The 18,673-nt window shown below is 35.8% G+C and overlaps 1 protein-coding gene across 8 annotated transcripts in view; it reads right to left on the bottom strand.

Annotated features, from left to right (window-relative positions):
- SENP7 (SUMO specific peptidase 7) overlaps positions 1-18,673 on the bottom strand; it is a 151,984-nt gene that overhangs the window by 132,271 nt on the left and 1,040 nt on the right. For 7 of the 8 annotated variants that reach the window (XM_030330335.2, XM_030330338.1, XM_030330331.1 and 4 more), the window contains exons 2-3: positions 13,975-14,027; positions 3,344-3,442 (exon numbers count right to left, since the gene is read on the bottom strand). In XM_030330335.2, coding sequence (XP_030186195.1) covers positions 3,344-3,442; positions 13,975-14,027 — 152 coding nt within the window. The remainder of the gene's footprint in view (positions 1-3,343; positions 3,443-13,974; positions 14,028-18,673) is intronic. The other variant, XM_030330332.1, reaches the window with a different exon arrangement.

Below are 18,673 nucleotides of genomic sequence, written 5' to 3'. Positions count from 1 at the left end.
GAGAAACAATAAAGCAAGATACTGGTACAGCCTCAAACTCTACAAACTATGAAGCATACTTAGCAAACGTTGTGAAATCTAAAGCAACAAGACAGCATGGCAATGCTGACACATGAGCCACTTCAAATCTCAAACAGGATACAGATTTCCGAAAAGTAACACTAACTTAAGGAAGACATCGAACTAGGGTGGAAAACTAGTCATGGGAAAAGAAAGTATGTCTCTGAAAGACCTTGTTTCACTCAGTGGGTTAGAAGGAACTAAATAAGAAATAAATGGTTAGTTTCTCAGGAAAAGGAGACTGCTGAAATAAACAGTTAAGAAAAAAGAGAAGGCAGAAGACTATAACACAAACACTTAATATCCAAAGAGCTCTCAGGTGATCCACATCTACCCCTTGAAAGCCAAAAACTAAGGAAGACATGTATGACTGAAGGGTAAAGGAAAAAAAGCATTTAATAAGATACTGCTTAAGAAAACAAACCCGGGGCGCCTGGGTGGCGCAGTCGGTTAAGTGTCCGACTTCAGCCAGGTCACGATCTCGCGGTCCGTGAGTTCGAGCCCCGCGTCGGGCTCTGGGCTGATGGCTCAGAGCCTGGAGCCTGTTTCTGATTCTGTGTCTCCCTCTCTCTCTGCCCCTCCCCCGTTCATGCTCTGTCTCTCTCTGTCCCAAAAATAAATAAAACGTTGAAAAAAAAATTTAAAAAAAAAAAAAAAAGAAAACAAACCCAACAAAAAGCCTACGTCTACTTCCAAGAGGCAGTGTATGTGTGTGTGTGTGTGTATACTTAAAATTATATATATTGTATATATAACATTTATTCCACAATAAATTCAATGTCCTAACAAAATACATACGTGCAAAGTGATTAAATTTTCTTTAAAATTATGTTTTTTTCTTCCTATTAAATTGGCAACAATTTTACTGTGTGATAATATCCAGTGCCAGTAAGTTTCTAGCAAAATGGGAGCTTTCACTGGTGGCAATATAAATTAGTGCACAGTTTCTGTAAGACAATTTTGCAATGTTTATTAAAATTTAATATACAAATTCCCTTCAACCCAGTAATCCCACTCAAAAATAGTTTTCTACATATGAAAAATGATATTCAAAAAAAAAATGATGTTTGCTGCAGCATTGTTTCTATTAGCAAAACTCTGGAAACAATCTAATACCAGTGCACTAAGTAAATTATATATGGTGACAGATGGTTAACTACGCTTGTGGTGAGCACAGCAAAACATAAAGAGAAGCTGAATCACTATGCTGTACACTTGAAACTAATGTAATACTGTGTGACAACTATATTCAAAAAAAATTTTTAATTATAGTATTTTTATATTTTTAGAGTACTACAAAGCCAAAAAAATAAAGGAAGTATATCTAAATGTGTTAAAATAGAAAAAAAAATTTAAGAAATATTAAATGCAAACAAAGCACAGAACAGTGTAGATCTCATGATCCCTGTTCTGTAACAATCAAAAAATAATATAAATTATTATTTTTATGGGCATATGTATTTTTTTTTCTTGAAAGGAATGAAAAAAAGCTATTAATAGTGGTTGCCTTTAGGAAAAAGGAACAGAGAAAGATTCTTTAGTCTTTTCACCTGTACCTTTCTATACACCCCAAATTTTCTAACCTTACACAATTTCTTTTCTGTCAACAGAAGTCATCTTGACTCATTTATCATTTTTTTATACAAAATCAAAAAAGAGAAACAAATGTATTATTTGATGATGTGAACTGAATTGTGCTCCCCATACCCATTCTATATGTTGAAGTCCTAACTGTCAAGACAACTGTTTGTGGAGATGGGCTCTTTACAAAGGTAATTAAGTTTAAATGAAGTCATAAGGGTAGGGACTTACTTAACCCAGGGATTAGTTTGCTTTTAAGAAGAGAAGCACCAGGATGTAGGTACACAGAAAAAAAGGTCATAGGCAGACACAGCAATAAGATGGCCATCTCTAAGCCAAGGAGAAAGGCAATAGAGAAATCAACCCTACCAGCACCTTGATCTTGGACTTCAGCCTCTAGAACTATTGGGAAATAAATTTCTGTTGAGCCAACCACACCATGGTATTTTGCTACATGAGCCCTAGGAAATGAACACAGGCTCAAATGGATAAACTGGAAAATCTGAGAAAAATTCTATTTTTAAAAAGTGACCAGGCAACAGAAAAAAATATATATACTTAAAATGTGCCATCTTAAGAGTTATTCACAAAAGCTCCATAAAAATGCTTAATAGTGATAAAATTAAAGTTCAAATTTATAATCAGAATATCTTCTAAAGTACAGTTGTGTCACATTTTAAAATATACCCTCTATAATTTACAAAACAAGAGCAAAAGAGCAAATGATTCTGATAAGCTTAATATTCTTGTAAATTTAAAATACATTGTACAATAATGAGATTTAAATTTCAAGAAAACATTCATGCAAAATAAGGTATACTTAGATTTAAACTAAAGGAGACCCTAACTTCATCACTTCAACAAATACCAGAAATACACTAATTAAAAACTTGTGATTAAATAACACAAAAAACCCAAACAAGGACATATAAAAAAATGAAAACTCAATTTTATTAAAATATTTTAAACATCACTGGGCACCTGGGTGGCTCAGTCAGTTAAGCATCTGACTTCAGCTCAGGTCAGGATTTCACAGTTTGTGAGTTCAAGCCCCATGTGGGGCTCTGTGCTAACAGCTCAGAGCCTGGAGCCTGCTTCAGATTCTGTGTTTTCCTTTCTCTCTGCCCTTCCCTGCTAGCATTCTGTCTCTCTTTCTCAAAAATAAATAAACACTGAGGCACCTGGGTGGCTCAGTCAGTTAAGTGTCCGACTTCAGCTCAGGTCATGATCTAATGGTTCGTGGGTTTGAGCCCCGCATCAGGCTCTGTGCTGACAGCTCAAAGGCTGGAGCCACTTTGGATTCTGTGTCTCCCTCTTTCTCTTCCCCTCCCCCACTCACACTCTTGTCTCTCTAATATAATTAAGCATTTAAAAAATTAAAAAATAGGGGCGCCTGGGTGGCGCAGTCGGTTAAGTGTCCGACTTCAGCCAGGTCATGATCTCGCGGTCCGTGAGTTCGAGCCCCGCGTCGGGCTCTGGGCCGATGGCTCAGAGCCTGGAGCCTGGTTCCGATTCTGTGTCTCCCTCTCTCTCTGCCCCTCCCCCGTTCATGCTCTGTCTCTCTCTGTCCCAAAAATAAATAAACGTTGAAAAAAAAAAATTAAAAAAAAAAATTAAAAAATAAATAAACATTAAAAAATGTTTTAATATTTTCAACACACTAAATAATATTATGTACTTTAAAAAAATAGTTTTTATTTACCCCCTGCAAAGGGAGATCCCAGCGTTCTGAGCTTCTGAGTTTGGACAGTGATGACTGAACACGAACATCCTCTGATTTTGCATTTAACATCTTTGTTATCTGAAATCAGAATGAGAAAATAATTGATCTAACTGAAATATAAATAAGAACTGAATCAGCTAACAGAATCATTATATTACCTGCGTTAATATTTTACTATCAGTTTTTCAGTTTTTTTAAATAAGCTCAACACCTAATGTGAGGCTTTAACTCACGACCCTGAGATCAAGACTTGCATTGTGTACTGACTAAGCCAACCACATACCCCATTTTGCTATTAGTTTTAAATAGTTTTAAATTCAGTGGTTAATTTATAGGCAGTTTAATATAATTTTATTCTAAAAACCTCTCATTCAGTATTAAGGTAGATAAATAAAGTATCACAATAGCTTCCTAACTATAGTTAGGCTTTGCCTAGTATGAGCAAGCCATACTATATTCTCTTACCTACAGTCTCTATCCCTTCTAATCTTTCAAATACTATCCCCGGAGTTTTTTAGTACACAAATCTAAATATGGCTACAATACTTAACATACAACAACCGCACCTACTACATACAGATAAAACTCTTAACAATCTGGGCTCTTTAACATCACCCACACATCACAAACTCTACATCCCACCACACTGTTTACTCAACCTCCTTCAAACACATCATATTATTTCATATCTCTAGACCTTTGTATGTACTGCTCCCTTTGTATGTATGTATGAAGAATGCCCTTCCCTCTACTTGTCCCTTATAAAACACTTCAGATTCTGCTCAAAATTTGTCTCCTATCCACACAACTGTCACTCCCAAACCAAGGTATTCCTTTCTCTGGGTATTAGTAGTTGGTTCATTTTTATTACACTATTTATATTACATGTATCATACTATATTATAAATATTTGTCTATATGTCCATCTTCTTCTCCAGGCTATGGAGGTCCTTAAGCAGAGGACCCTAACTTAGTCACCTTTAGATCTCTGAAGTGTATGGCTCATGTATGCTGTATAAACAAATGAAAGTATGGATTACAACCACAAGTTTGAAATCATTTGTTTAGAATTTAAATACCTTAAATTTCACATTAAAAGTTATAAATGACAGTTAAGCATCAAATTCAGCCTACAAAATATAACATAATAAGTACTATATCAACTACATCCATTAGCAATCCATAAAATGATTTCAGTGAGAGTAAAGTGTAAGTCATGAGAACACAGTAAATTTGAACAAAGGTTATCGCAACCCTTATTTCACAGCAATCTGAGTTGATCCTCCAAGGCACTAATAACTTCTTAATTACTTATACCTAATCTGTATAAAAAGGTACCTATTTTTAAGTTTTCATCTGCAAAAGACAATACTATCTCTAAGTCATTTCCTTCATATTCTTAATTAGGGAACAACAATTGCTTCCTCAAAGGGTAACAATAAGGTCTTCAGGCTGTTCACACCCATGGATTCGCTGTGAGCAGGTTATTTAGCCTATATTGGATAATGTGGCATATCATATTTTTCCAAAAATGGCCACACCGATATTCCACATTCCACATGCTCTTCTTACAATGTGACATGACAGTCCTCCAACATCAGGTGCAGTTTACGTTCCTTCCCCTTGAATCTGGGCAGACCTGTGACTTCCAAGGCTAGATCATTAAAAGTAATACTTATATTGCTTCAGCCTGGCTTTTGCATGCTTCTGTGTTCTCTCTTCCTTCCTCTCTTTTTTTTCCCCCCTTTCCCTCAATACACATTCCTCAGGAGACCTGAGCCAATAGAAAAAAATCTTGGACACCCTTAAGCCACTATACTGGAAACATCGAAAAAAAAATAAATCTACACCACGATACTGAGTTTTCTCAGCACAGGAATCAAGATAAGTGAGTGAGCAAGCCTTCAAAGTGATCAAAGGCCCTGACCTCCAAGCCAACCTAGCTAACTTGCAAGTGAAAAAAAGAAAAGTTATCTCCAATTGAACCATGCCCAGACTGCAGATTCCTGAATAAAATAAGTTCAAACCACTAAGTTTGGGGTAAGTAGTTACATGGCCCTTATAATAACCTAAAAAGTTGCCCAGTTCAGGGAAACAATCAGCAGAACTAGAAGGCAACCTATGGAATGGGAGAAGATATTTCTGAAATACTTATTTGATAAAGGGTTAGTATCCAAAATCTATAAAGAACTTATCAAACTCAACACCCCAAAAACAAATAATCCAGGGAACTATTGCGAAGAAGACATAAACAGGCACTATTCCCAAGGAGACATCCAGATGGCTAACATGAAAAGATGCTCAACATCACTCATCAGGGAAATCCAAATCAAAACCACAATGAGATACTACCTCACACCAGTCAAAATGGCTAAAATTAACAATTCAAGAAACAACATATGTTGGCAAGGATGTAGCAAAAAGGGAATCCTCTTACACTGTTGGTGGGAATGCAAACTGGTATAGCCACTCTGGAAAACACTATGGAGGTTCCTCAAAAAATTAAAAATAGAACTACCCTATGAACCAGCAACTGCTCTACTGGGTATTTATCCAAGGGATACAGGTATGCTGTTTCAAAGGGACACGTGCACCCCATGTTTATAGCAGCACTATCAACAATAGCCAAAGTATGGAAAGAGCCCAAATGTCCATTGACTGATAAGCGGATGAAGAAGATGTGGGGTATATACAAAATGGAATAATACTTGGCAATCAAAAAGAATGAAATCTTGCCATTTGCAACAATGTGGATGCAGCTGGAGTGTATTACACTAAGCAAAATAAGTCAATCAGAGAAAGACAAATATTATACAATTTTACTTATCTGTGGAATTTAAGAAAAAACAGATGAGCATAGAGGAAAGGAAGTAAAAATAAGTTAAAAATAGGGAGGCAAACCATAAGAGACCTTTTTTTTCATAAGAGACTTAAATAGTGAGAGCAAAATGAGGGTTGCTGGAGGGAAAAGGGGAAGGAAATGGGCTAAATGGGTGATGGGCATTAAGAAGGGCACTTGTTGTGATGAGCACTGGGTGTTATATGTAGGTGATAAATCACTAAATTCTACTCCTGAAACCAATACTACACTATACGTTAACTACCTTGGATATTAAAAAAAAAAAAAAAGAAAGAAAGAAAAAAAAAGTTACCCAGTTCAAACTTGTAGGACAGTAACTAAAATTTAGAAAAGTACCGCGTATTCTGTAAAATTAGTTTCTTATAAAATACTGCTGATGTCTTCTGTAGAATATTTTATATTCTTTTTCCACAGTAACTTGTTTTCAATCATTTTACCTATGAATGGCTTATACTCAGTATCAATGAATTATTCACCCTAATAAATATTTATGTATACTTCCATTAGGACAGACACATTTATCTATATTCCATGCCCAGTGCTGAAATATATCTATATTTATCCTATATTCAAAAAGGGCAGTTCTTGGGGCACAAGGGTGGCTCAGTTGGTTAAGCATCTGACTTCCTGATTCCAGCTCAGGTCATTATTTTATGGTTTGTGAGACTGAGCCCTGTGATGGGCTCTACACTGACACTGTGCAGCCCACTTAGGATTCTCCTCTCCCTCTCTCTCTGTCCTTCCCCTGCTCATTCTCTCTCTCTCTCTCTCTCTCTCTCTCTCTCTCAAAAATAAACAAACATTAAAAGAAAAGAAAAAATATTTTACAGTTCTCTATTCCCTCCAAAGTATAGACACATGAAATATGGATATTTATTAAAACTCTATAAACTAGCATTAAAAGCTTTGAAAATAAAAGTATATATAAATATTTATGAAAAGGGATATAGACCACACATTATTTTAATATAGAAAAACTAGAAATAATAATAAAAGAACAATAATACAAAATTATGGCAAAATTAAACCAAGTAAGATACTATTCAGTTGTTATTAAATAACATGTTCCAGAAGATTAATGATATTAAGAAATTATTTTGGGGGAGCCTGACTGCCTCAGTCAGAAAAGCATCCAACTCCTGATCACAGGGTCATGAGTTTGAGCCCCACAATGGGTGCAGAGATTACCAAAAAAAATAAACTTTAAAAAAAAAAGAAATTATTTCAAATAAAATAAGTACAAAAGAAAAACACAGATTCAGAATGATCTTTCTTTATAAGACAAAAAAAAAATCCATGAATAGAAATAAAATGTGAAAGGCTGTACATAACAATGTTTGACAGTGATTATCTCTAGTGAGATAAGAGATGAATTTTATTTTCATTTTTGTGTTTTCCTAGCTTCCAAATGTTTTGATAGGAATACAATGCAACTGTTAAAGGTAAGGGAAAAAATATTAATATTTAAAGCTCCAGAAAAGCCTCTGCTGTAGCTTCCTGATTAATAAATTATAGATTTAAATCTCTCACACTAATATTGTATACAAGCATAGGACAAGCAGATTTCAGGTACAACTAACTACTGTCAGTTTTTTCCACACTCACTTTTTTCTTAATGACTGATAAAAAAATAATGTAAGCCTTTTTGCAACAACCTGATCTATTCTTACACAAATTTTAATCATGGTCTCAGCTGTGTACAACCAATAAAGATTCTAAGCTACTCATGATTCTATAAAGCATATATTATAATTCCATTTACAAGAATCAGAAGGGACTCCTAACACTCTCAAGTATTTCAACAGGCTTCTAATAAAGATTCAAATTTAAACTTTTAAGGCAAAAATGGGTTCTAAATCTCCTTCCCTTCACATTACACTTAAATATATCAATAGAACTCTAATAACTTCCCCCAAACAAAGCTCAAGAACATATATTTTACTTACTAATGTTCAAATGTAATACTAAACAAGCTCTTCAGCAGATCAAGTCATGTAGTCACCTTCAGGTTCATTCTATACCTGATTCATTATAGTATAGCCTTCAAAAAGAAAATGCTATCAAAAGCAGATAAACCAGGAGAAAAAAAGATGCTGGAATCCACTGACAAGTTACACATTACTAACATAGGCTCATTAAATTGTTCAGGCTAAAATGATCTCTGCCATGTTCTTAATACAGAACTTCAGAATCTTAATCGCTTACTTATTCAGATACTACTTAAATATAAAGCTATTATTTAAAGAAAATTGGGGGTCTGTCCAAAGGTATGGCTATTACTTACCAAGGAAGAATAAAAGTCTTATTTTTCAGGGTGCTTGGATGGATCAGTTGATTAAGTGTCGGACTCTTGATCTCTGCTCAGGTCATGATCTCATGGTTCATGAGATTCAGCCCTCTGAAGTGCAGAGCCTGCTTAGAATTCTCTCTCCCTCTCACTCTCTGTCTCCCCATCCCCACTCTCTCAAAATAAATAAATAAATAATTTTTTAAACTCTCATTTTTCAATATTCAAACTAGAATAGCAACTTCCTCATACGTAAATCCAAAAACTATGGATCTCCCCATTAGCAGAATTCAAGGTATTCACATTCTTACTTCACATATACCAAGATATCAGCTTTGGGGCACCTGGGTGGCTCAGTCAATTAAGATTAAGCATATGACTCTTGATCTCAGCTCAGGTCATGATCTCATGGTAAGTTCCAGCCCGCACTGAAAGGAGACTGCTTGGAATTCTCTCTCTGCCAATCTCTCTGCTCCTCCCTCCATGTGTTTTCTCTTTTTCTCTCTCTCTCTCTCTCTCTCTCCCTCTCTCAAAATAAATATATAAACTTGAAAAAAAAAAAAAAAAACAGGGAGCGAGAGGGTGAACAGCCTTGAATTAACCTACATTCAGCTATTAAAAGGCCAGTGGCACCTGGGTGGCTCAGTCAGTTAAGTGTCCGACTCTTGGCTTCACTCAGGTCATGTCTCACAGTTTGTGAGTTGGAGCCCCACATCAGTCAGTCTCTGCGCTATAAGCCTGGGATTCCCTCTCTCTCCACCCCTCTCCTGCTCATACTCTCTCTCTCTCTCTCAAAATAAATAAACTTAAAAAAAATATCCAAAAAAAAAAAAAAAAAAGGCCAGGAATAATTTAGGAAATAATGATGTTCCAGAGATTTAGCTACAAGGATAACGACTACAGCACTGTTCATAATTTCTTTTTTTAATTAAAAACAATTCAAGGGGTGCCTGGCTAGCTCAGTTAGTAAAACATGTGACTCCTGATCTCAGCGTCATGAGTTTGAGCCCCATGTTGGGCGTAGTTTACTTAAAAAACAAACAAACAAACAAAACTCAAAAATACAATAGGATATTGATTAAATTAACTGTGATACACCCATATAACTGAATACAATGTAGCCATTAAAAATGTTTGCTACCGTTTTCCTGGCACTTATGCCTAGTATAGTGTCCAATACATGTTAAGTACTCAACAAATATCTACTGAGCCATACTTTAAATTTGATTTCAGAAAATGATGTTCATAATATATAGTTAAGCAGAAAAAGCAAATTATAAAACAGTATTCTGTGGTTTTCTATTTTTTAATATTTAAATATGTGTTTGTTATACATGGATATGCAAATAGAAAAACTAGGTGGGAATGCAAGCTGGTGCAGCCACTCTAGAAAACAGTATGAAGGTTCCTCAAAAAATTAAAAATAGAGCTACCCTATGACCCAGCAATTGCACTACTAGGCATTTATCCAAGGGATACAGGTATGCTGTTTGGAAGGGACACGAAACTATGTAACTATGTACTATGTAACTATGTACTACGTAACTATTAGTTATATGCTAATTTGGATGTAAATTTTAAAAAAATAAAACATAAAACAAGTTAAAATAAAAACAAAACAAACAAAAAAAAATAGGAAAACTAGGAAGATATACATCCAAACATTAATTTTGGTCCTGCCTGAGTGGTCTTTTTTCCTCAACTCACTTTTCTAATTTCTCTACAACAAACTGGTATTGCTTTAGAAATTTTTTTTTGTTTATTTGTTTATTTTGAAAGAGAGAGCGAGCAATGGGAGGGGCAGAGACAGAGAATCCCAAGCAGGCTCTGCACTGTCAGCACAGAGCCCTATGCAGGGCTCAAACTCACAAACCATGAGACCATGACCTGAGCTGAAATCAATAGTCTAATGCTTAACTGAGCCATCCAGGGGCCCCTTTAGAAATATTTTTCAAATACTTTAAAGTCAAAATGTATCAGTGTCTTGTACCTATACCCATCACAGCCCTAATTCTTTCAGTAATTTATTTCCCTAGCTACCTTGAGAGAAAAAGCAGTAATGTAAACTACTAACAGGAATTTTTTTTTTAATTTTTTTTCAACGTTTATTTTTATTTTTGGGACAGAGAGAGAGACAGAGCATGAACGGGGGAGGGGCAGAGAGAGAGGGAGACACAGAATCGGAAACAGGCTCCAGGCTCTGAGCCATCAGCCCAGAGCCCGACGCGGGGCTCGAACTCCCGGATCGCCACATCGTGACCTGGCTGAAGTCGGACGCTTAACCGACTGCGCCACCCAGGCGCCCCCTAACAGGAATTTAATATGCTGGGGCACCTGCATGGCGCAGCTGGTTAAGTATCTGACTACAGCTCAGGTCATTATCTTGCCGTTCGTGGGTTCGAGCCCCATGTCGGACTCTGTGCTGACAGCTGAGTCTGGAGCCTGCTTCAGATTCTGTGTCTCCCTCTCTCTCTCTCTCTCTCTGCCCATCTTCTGCTTGCACTCTCTCCCTCTTGAAAATAAATAAATATAAAAAAAATTTTTTTTAAGAATTTAATATACTGGGGCACCTGGGTGGCTCAGTCGGTTAAGCGCGACTTCAGCTCAGGTCATTATCTCATCGTTCCTGAGTTCGAGCCCCGCATCAGGCTCTGTGCTGACAGCTCAGAGCCTGGAGCCTGCTTTGGATTCTGTGTCTCCCTCTCTCTCTACTCCTTCCCCACTCGTGCTCTTTCTCCATCTCTCAAAAATAAATAAACACTAAAAAAAAATTTTTTTTTTTAAAGTATCAGTACTGAGGGGCACCTGGGTTATTCAATCATTTAAGCATTTGACTCTTGACTTCAGCTCAGGTCATGATCTCACAGATTGAAGCGCGCTAGGTTCTCTCTTCCTCCCTCTCTGCCCCTCTTCCCCCTCAAAATAAATAAACTTAAAAAACAAACAAACAAAAAAAAAAGCAGCATGTCCAAAGGGCACAGAAGCCAAACTAAAAGATCTGTCAATACCAAAGCTAGAACATTTGAGCAACAAAACCAATAATGCTACAATAAATTATAACCCATAGAATAAAATACCTATGAATCCATATTGATAAAAATAAATAACTGAATAAATAAATAAGGAGGGAAGAGGGGCAGGTCTCCCTTACAGAAGAACTTCAATTAATAAATATGAAGGGAATGAGGGAAATAGAAAATCACCAATAGACTATTGTATACACAATCGCTGCAGGCAAGATCCACCACTAGGTGGCTAAACAGTGAGCGAAAGTTTAAGAAACAGTGTATTTGCAGTACAGATTCAAAGTAGCTCTCCCAAGATACCTATTACAAAGTGAAGGTGTAACCAGATAGAAGCCATCTTAAGCAGGCAGTCAGGACTGACATAACCAGTAATGGTTACACTGATAGGATACACTGAGAAGGACACATCACATATTCTTTCCAAAACACCATAACTTTAATCTAATTATAAGAAACCAGAGACAAACCCAAATTGAGAGATATTCAACAAAATACTGAGAAAATCACAGTACTCTTTTAAAATGTCATGACCATGAAGGAATAAAGACTGAAGAACTGTCACAGAATGAAGGAAATCAAGGAGACATGACACCTAAATGCAACGTGGGATCCTGGAACAGAAAAATGACATTAGTGTGAAAAACAAAAGAAAACAAAACAAAACTGGGGCACCTGGCTGGCTCAGTCGGTGGCACATGTGACTCTTAATTTCAGGGTTTTGAGTTCAAACCCCACATTGAGTGTAGAGATTACTTTAAAGTAAGATTTTTTTTAATGTTTATTTATTATTGAGAGAGACAGAGACAGAGTGCGAGTGCGGGAGGGGCAGAGAGAGATGGGGACACAGAATCCGAAGCAGGCTTCAGGCTCCGAGCTGTCAGCACAGAGCCTGATACAGGGCTTAAACTCGTGAACCATGAGATCATGATCTGAGCCAACATCGGATGCTTAACCGACTGAGACACCCAGGCCCCCCAAAACAAAATCTTTAAAAAACCTTAAGAAATCCAAATGTCTGTAGCTTAAAGTATTGTACCAACATTAATTTCTTAATTGTGGTCATTGCACTGTGGTTATGTAAAATATTAACACTAGGGGAAGCTGAGTGAAGGGTAGATGCAAACGCTGTACTATTTCTGTAAATTTTCTGTAAATCTAAAGGTACTGGAAAATAAAAAATTAAAAAAAAATAGTGCAGTTCATCTAAAAATAAACAAACGTATTTACTCAATACTATGAACTTCTAATGGTGGACTTTCAGATTCAACTGCATGAAGCAACAGCCTAAAACAGAGCATTTCACTTCACTGGAGGTATTAAACACAGAAGCAGCAGTAGTCAATACAGAGGTATTTAAAACTGGGAATGGGAGCAATGTGAGAATTTCTTTTTATCCCCCTCATTTACGCCACTGAAGCCAAATCCAGAATTTTGAGTGAAGAAACCACACCCCACAAATGTGAAGTAAGCCAAGGCAGAAGAGTACCTAAAGCCATACTTTCTGTTTGGTCTTGTGGTCTGTGTGCTCTTGATTCTCTCTCAAAGCCCTCTTTATGGTTTCTTCTCCCTCTTTGTTCCATGAAATGTACCAAATTAAAGTTCTCTCTATCAAATTAAAAGTCCTCTCTGCATAATTTGGAATGCTTCAGTAAAAGGTGTCTAATAAATTATTACAATGTATATCAGGATACTACTGTGTTTAAGTCACAAAATGCTAGGGGCGCCTGGGTGGCTCCGTTAAGCATCAGACTTCGGCTGAGGCTGTGATCTCACAGGCTAGAGCCCTCCATCAGGCTTTGCACTGACAGTGCAGAGCCTGCTTGGAATTCTCTGTCTCTCCCTCTCTCTCTCCAGCCCTCCCCCACTTGCATTCTCTCTCTCTCTCTCTCTCTCAGAATAAACTTAAATAAATAAAATATCACAAAATTCTAGAGGAAAAAAGATCATTTTTCTAAAAACAAATTATATTTTTTGAAACACTTTCTACATAGGTAGAAACTTCATTTTGCTTCTTTTGCTACTCTTGGCTTACATAAAAGAACTAAATTTTTTTTAAAGTTTCACAGGAAATATTTTAAATAGTAATTTTCAGCACATGACTTGAGCACAACTTTTGTATATCTACAGTATTAAAATGAATGAATGATAACTAATATATTCAGTTATCAAAGAAATGCTGGGTTATGTTTTATATAAAATCTAAAATAAGGTCTGGAAACTATACTGATACATCTCACAATGATTTAAGTAAGTCACATCCCAGAAATTTTCTTGGTTAACCCTTGAAATAATTAGGATATACCATTCCCTATAAAACACTGATTAAGTTTTTATAATATTTTCTTTAAATTTTTGTTTAAAAAATAAATAGCAAAATACTTTCAATATTAGTAACTCTGAAGATAATGAACAGATTAAAAGCAAAACTAATGCATACCTTATGTAACTCAGAAGATGAAGACTTTTTCCTTTTTCCTTCTGTGACAATTTCTACAAAGACATGGTAAAAATTATCATTTAATATCTAAATGAAATACACAATGTAATAAAATAAATCCTCTCACAGCTATCCTTTGTTTTAAATTAACCTGTTAGAATTTGAATTTACATTGATACATTTTACAGAATCTAATGGACTAAACATAAAGGTCAAAAAATAATCTGAAGAGCAGCAAGTTCTCACAAAATGTCTTCATTAAATAATATATAGGACGACAATAGAAAAAAGAAGAAAACTTGGCTCTAAGAACTAAATAAAATATTACCCAGCAAAAGTCCGATAGGTGTTCAACAAATGTTGGTTGAACCATATGACCAGATAGATTTTTGTAATTGGGAAGCGGGGGAATGAAGCAAAAGGTGAGAGGTACATTGGGAATATTCTACAAAAACATTTTCAGGGGCATCTGGGTGGTTCTGTCAGTTAAGTTCCGACTCTTGATTTTGACACAGTTCTTGAGATTGAGCCCCGCATCAGGCTCTACACAGACAGTGTGGAGGCTGCGTGGGATTCTCTCTCAAAATAAACTTAAAAAAAAAAAAAATCTGCAAATGTGTTATTAGCTCCCTCTCCCTTTATAAAAGATATGTTTTTTGCCCCAAATTCTTGCTCTTAGACTTGTTAGCACTTCTGAAGAAAGTCACATAATAGTAACTGCAAATACTACTTACTACTATTACTACTACTAACTACAAAACTCACACTTGTTTTTTTTTTCTTTTAATGTTTATTCATTTTTGAGAGAGACACACACAGTGTGAACAGGGGAGGGGCAGAGAGAGAGCGAGACAGAAGTTGAAGCAGGCTCCAGGCTCTAAGCTAGGTGCACAGAGCCCCACATAGGGCTTGAACCCATGGCCTGCAAGATCATGACCTGAGCCCAAGTCAGCCACTTAACCTACTGAGCCACCCAGGTGCCCCAAAATTCACACTTGTTTTAACAAAGACTTTCAAAGTTAGTTAACAGTTCTTTTATTCATCCCTGACTACTTATTCTATTTTGAGCTCCTATTACCACTTGAAAGTCCTTTTTGTTTTTTCAAAAGATGATCTTTCTTTGCGTCACTTAGAAGCCATGACTACAATATCATTAACTTCTCAAAATTTATTTGTATCTTTAACCATCTTCCCTCCTTTCTGCACATCTCAAGAAACTCTTGATTCCAATCTCCCCCATTTCTTTTGAAACCTCACCCCATCAATTATCTCCTACTTAATACCTTTCTCTTTCCACTGACCCCTTTCCAGCTCCATACCAATCTGATTTAAGTGTCTTAGAGTCTTAAGGAAAAAAAATTCCTTTCTACCTAATGTCCTACTCCAACTTGTTCAGAAATCTCTTTTTTTTCTTTTTCTTTCTTTCTTTCTTTTTTTTTTTTTTTTTTTTTTTTTTTTTTTTTTTTTACATTTTGTTTTCCTTGTTTCATTCAGCCTCTTGAAATCTGGCTTCCAGAAAAAAAAAAAAAAGAAAAAAAAGAAATCTGGCTTCCGTCCTACTAAAATCAGTGGTAAAAGTAACCTCCTAATTGCCAAATTCAGCACTCTCACACTATTTTAACTCTGTAATTTACATTGCTTTTCACTCTCCTTGTTTCCTAATTTGCCCATCTGCCCACCAATGTCTCTTCCTCTTTACACTGAAATTAAATGTATGTGATTCAAGATGTTTTTCACTCTGTACGTTCTATGGGTAATTCCATTCATGCCAATGGTTTCAGCTAACATCTATGCACATAATGTAGTTTTATCATGATTAATTGCAGATTCTGATTTTGACCTTCAAGTATCGTTCATTACACCTATAATGCAAAATATGCAGACAGCACCAGGGGCTACTAAAAAAATAAAGGCATATCATCATGGGACACTAGATCCTCAAGATAAAACGGGGGGGGGGAGGGTGGGAGGAGAGAAGAGTTTCACTTGTTTGAGTAACAGTGCATGCTCAGCTACTCTTCTGCAGAGGCTCAGTGTACTAGAGCATAACAAAGGCTCTAAAAATTCTGCAATAAATTAATTTTTCTTGTAACTACAGCTCTCATACTTATTTGTCCACAGAAACTTCTTTTTTCCAAGTGAGACTCACCCATGCCCTGTGACAGCAAAAGAAGTTAAAATTATATATTTTGTAATCAGACCAGACTTTGAATCCTGGCTCTGCTTCTTACTTGCTATTGCTAACAGTTGCTTACCCTCTCTAAATCCAGTTGTCTCATCTGTATATCAGAAATAATAACCACTTCACAGGGCTTTTGAAAGAATTAAAGTCCCTAAAATTCTTAGTACACTGCTTAGTACCAAAGTACTCAACGTACGTACCCTTAACTTAAATGAAAGTGAACACAGATTCCTTGCATGTTGCCTGAAGCAATCCATTGAAAACCTAAAATTCACTTGAACTTTCCTGTTTGAAATCAAAGATTCATTTGAAAATTGTTATCTATGACTCTAATTTATCTGTTATACTTTCGTTATTAAACATTTCTAATGGTGATTCTCCCTTGAATGACCTGTGCATTATTTAATTATTATTTTACTCAGTTGTTAGTGGACCCATCTCTGGCACCAGTAAATTTTTTATCTGTGTCCCATTTAATTTACTGCTTTTGATATTCTGTGAACTTGAAAATAAGATATTCATGCTCATTGGGGTTACAAATAATTTTAAAATATAGATACAACGTACTCTGAAGAAAAGCTAGAGAAGCTTCTCACAAGTAAACTTTAGCATACAGACTTTGTAATTTCTCGTCTCACTGCTCAAAGGTGTTTTGTGCTTAATTCCTGATTCATGGACACATTACAGAAAAGTAAGTTAATCAGAGCTTTTGTGATTCTTCTACTTATAAAATTTTTCTTTTAATTTTAAAATATCAATTCATTTAAAAACAATAAACTCATTGCATGCTAACATGGCTCAAGTATTATATGAAAAATAATTGTTTAATGCTGAGAAGAATGGCAGTATTTTACTTATTTGCAAATCTCTTTCATGTCTAGCTTAATAAAAGACAACTGTTTCCCCCCCCATCTGTTTCTGCTTTCAATTTGTTGTGATACATGTCATGTAGCCTCTGGAAAACTCTACTGTACACATGTGGGAGAATAAGAGGAAAAGGTAAACAATGTCTTAGAATTGTTACAAAAACAATTTTGACCTCACAGACCCAGAAGGGTCTAAGGGAACCCAGAGGTCCCCAACACACCTTAAGAACCAGTGCCTAAAGTAGATTATAACCATGCTGCAAACCATCCCACTCTTAGAGTTATCAGTTACATGAATCCATAAATACTTGTTTTGTGTTTAACTTAAACCAATTGCAAGTGAGTGCTACTTGCAACTAAAAGATCTATCAGCAATACACTATGTAACCCTTCACAGTTTCTTCTTTAGGTGTATGTTTTAGGGAAACCTAGTGCAGTCTCACAGAGGAAACTTTGAAACTTCATTTTTTTTTTCCCTACTGCTATCTACATTCTACTTCTAACTAAATAGAATTCTTCCTATTTTATTAATCAAATTCCTCTCTTTGGGTACTTGGAAATTCTGATGACCACAAATGTCACTTCCGGTCATGAGTTCAAGTTAGCAACCACTCCTAATGAAATGGCAAATATATGCATACAAATATCACATAGAATCCAGAATCCCTTCAAACCAACTGATTAGTTTTATTTCTGATAATCTGTGGAAAAAATTAAACATACTTTAGAATCATTCTTAAAAATTAATATTCGTCTCTTAAAACCAGATGAATACTGGAAAACAGCTAGGTAATATTAGATTTGAAAATGGGTTTTATACAATAGCAATTATTTTTCAAAAAGGACAGCTCCAAAAAGAAAATCACCAGGAAAAAAAAAAAAAAAAAAACTTCTCCAGAGGTATAGGTAACATAAACATCACTATCTTTTATGAAATAACAGCTGTGTTTTCAAATTTTACCTCCCACAGCTACTTGCATCATGTTAACTGTAATAAATAAGTGTGACAAGTGAAAGGAGATGGGATTTGCTGAAGGACAGGGTTAATATCTTGCTGCTCCCCCTCAAAAGAAATGTATTAAGATGAAATGCACTTATTGAAAAAAGGCTGTGCATCTTAAACTGAAGAATAATAATCCCTAAAGCTCTGTTAGAAAGCATGCAATTGGCAGCAGATAAACAATGCGCATTTTCCTAATGTGTAAATTTTACATGAAGGTCTTAGAAGAGGAAAAAAAGTATATTAAAATAAACACTGATCTATTGCAGGCCGGTACTTTCATATGTGTAATACACGTACTTTCAAAGGCAAAGAATATCCCTAGAAAACACACACACACACACACACACACACACACACACACACACGGTTGCTTATGAAAAGGGAGTCAGGTTTTTAACTGCTTCAAGCAATGTCCCAGAAATCCTGTTCACTCATCCTTTGCAAATAAGGCAGAAAAAGGTTTGAGACGCACTGCCATCAGAGACTCCTAATAAATTTGTAATTGCTAAGACTGTCTCTGCAAAAATAAACGGTACAGTAAGAAAGGAGACAATGAATTAACTGATTCATTGGGTGTTAGTTTGTGGACTGAACTGTAAGCTTATTAAAAAGAGTCCTCCCCCCTCCTCCTCTAGTGCATCCACAGGA

This window comes from Lynx canadensis, chromosome C2 (genome assembly GCF_007474595.2).
Source record: "Lynx canadensis isolate LIC74 chromosome C2, mLynCan4.pri.v2, whole genome shotgun sequence".
Classification (NCBI taxonomy): domain Eukaryota; kingdom Metazoa; phylum Chordata; class Mammalia; order Carnivora; family Felidae; genus Lynx; species Lynx canadensis.
The sequence above is the reverse complement of the archived record's forward strand: the minus strand, read 5'-3'. Positions and strand labels throughout refer to the sequence as shown.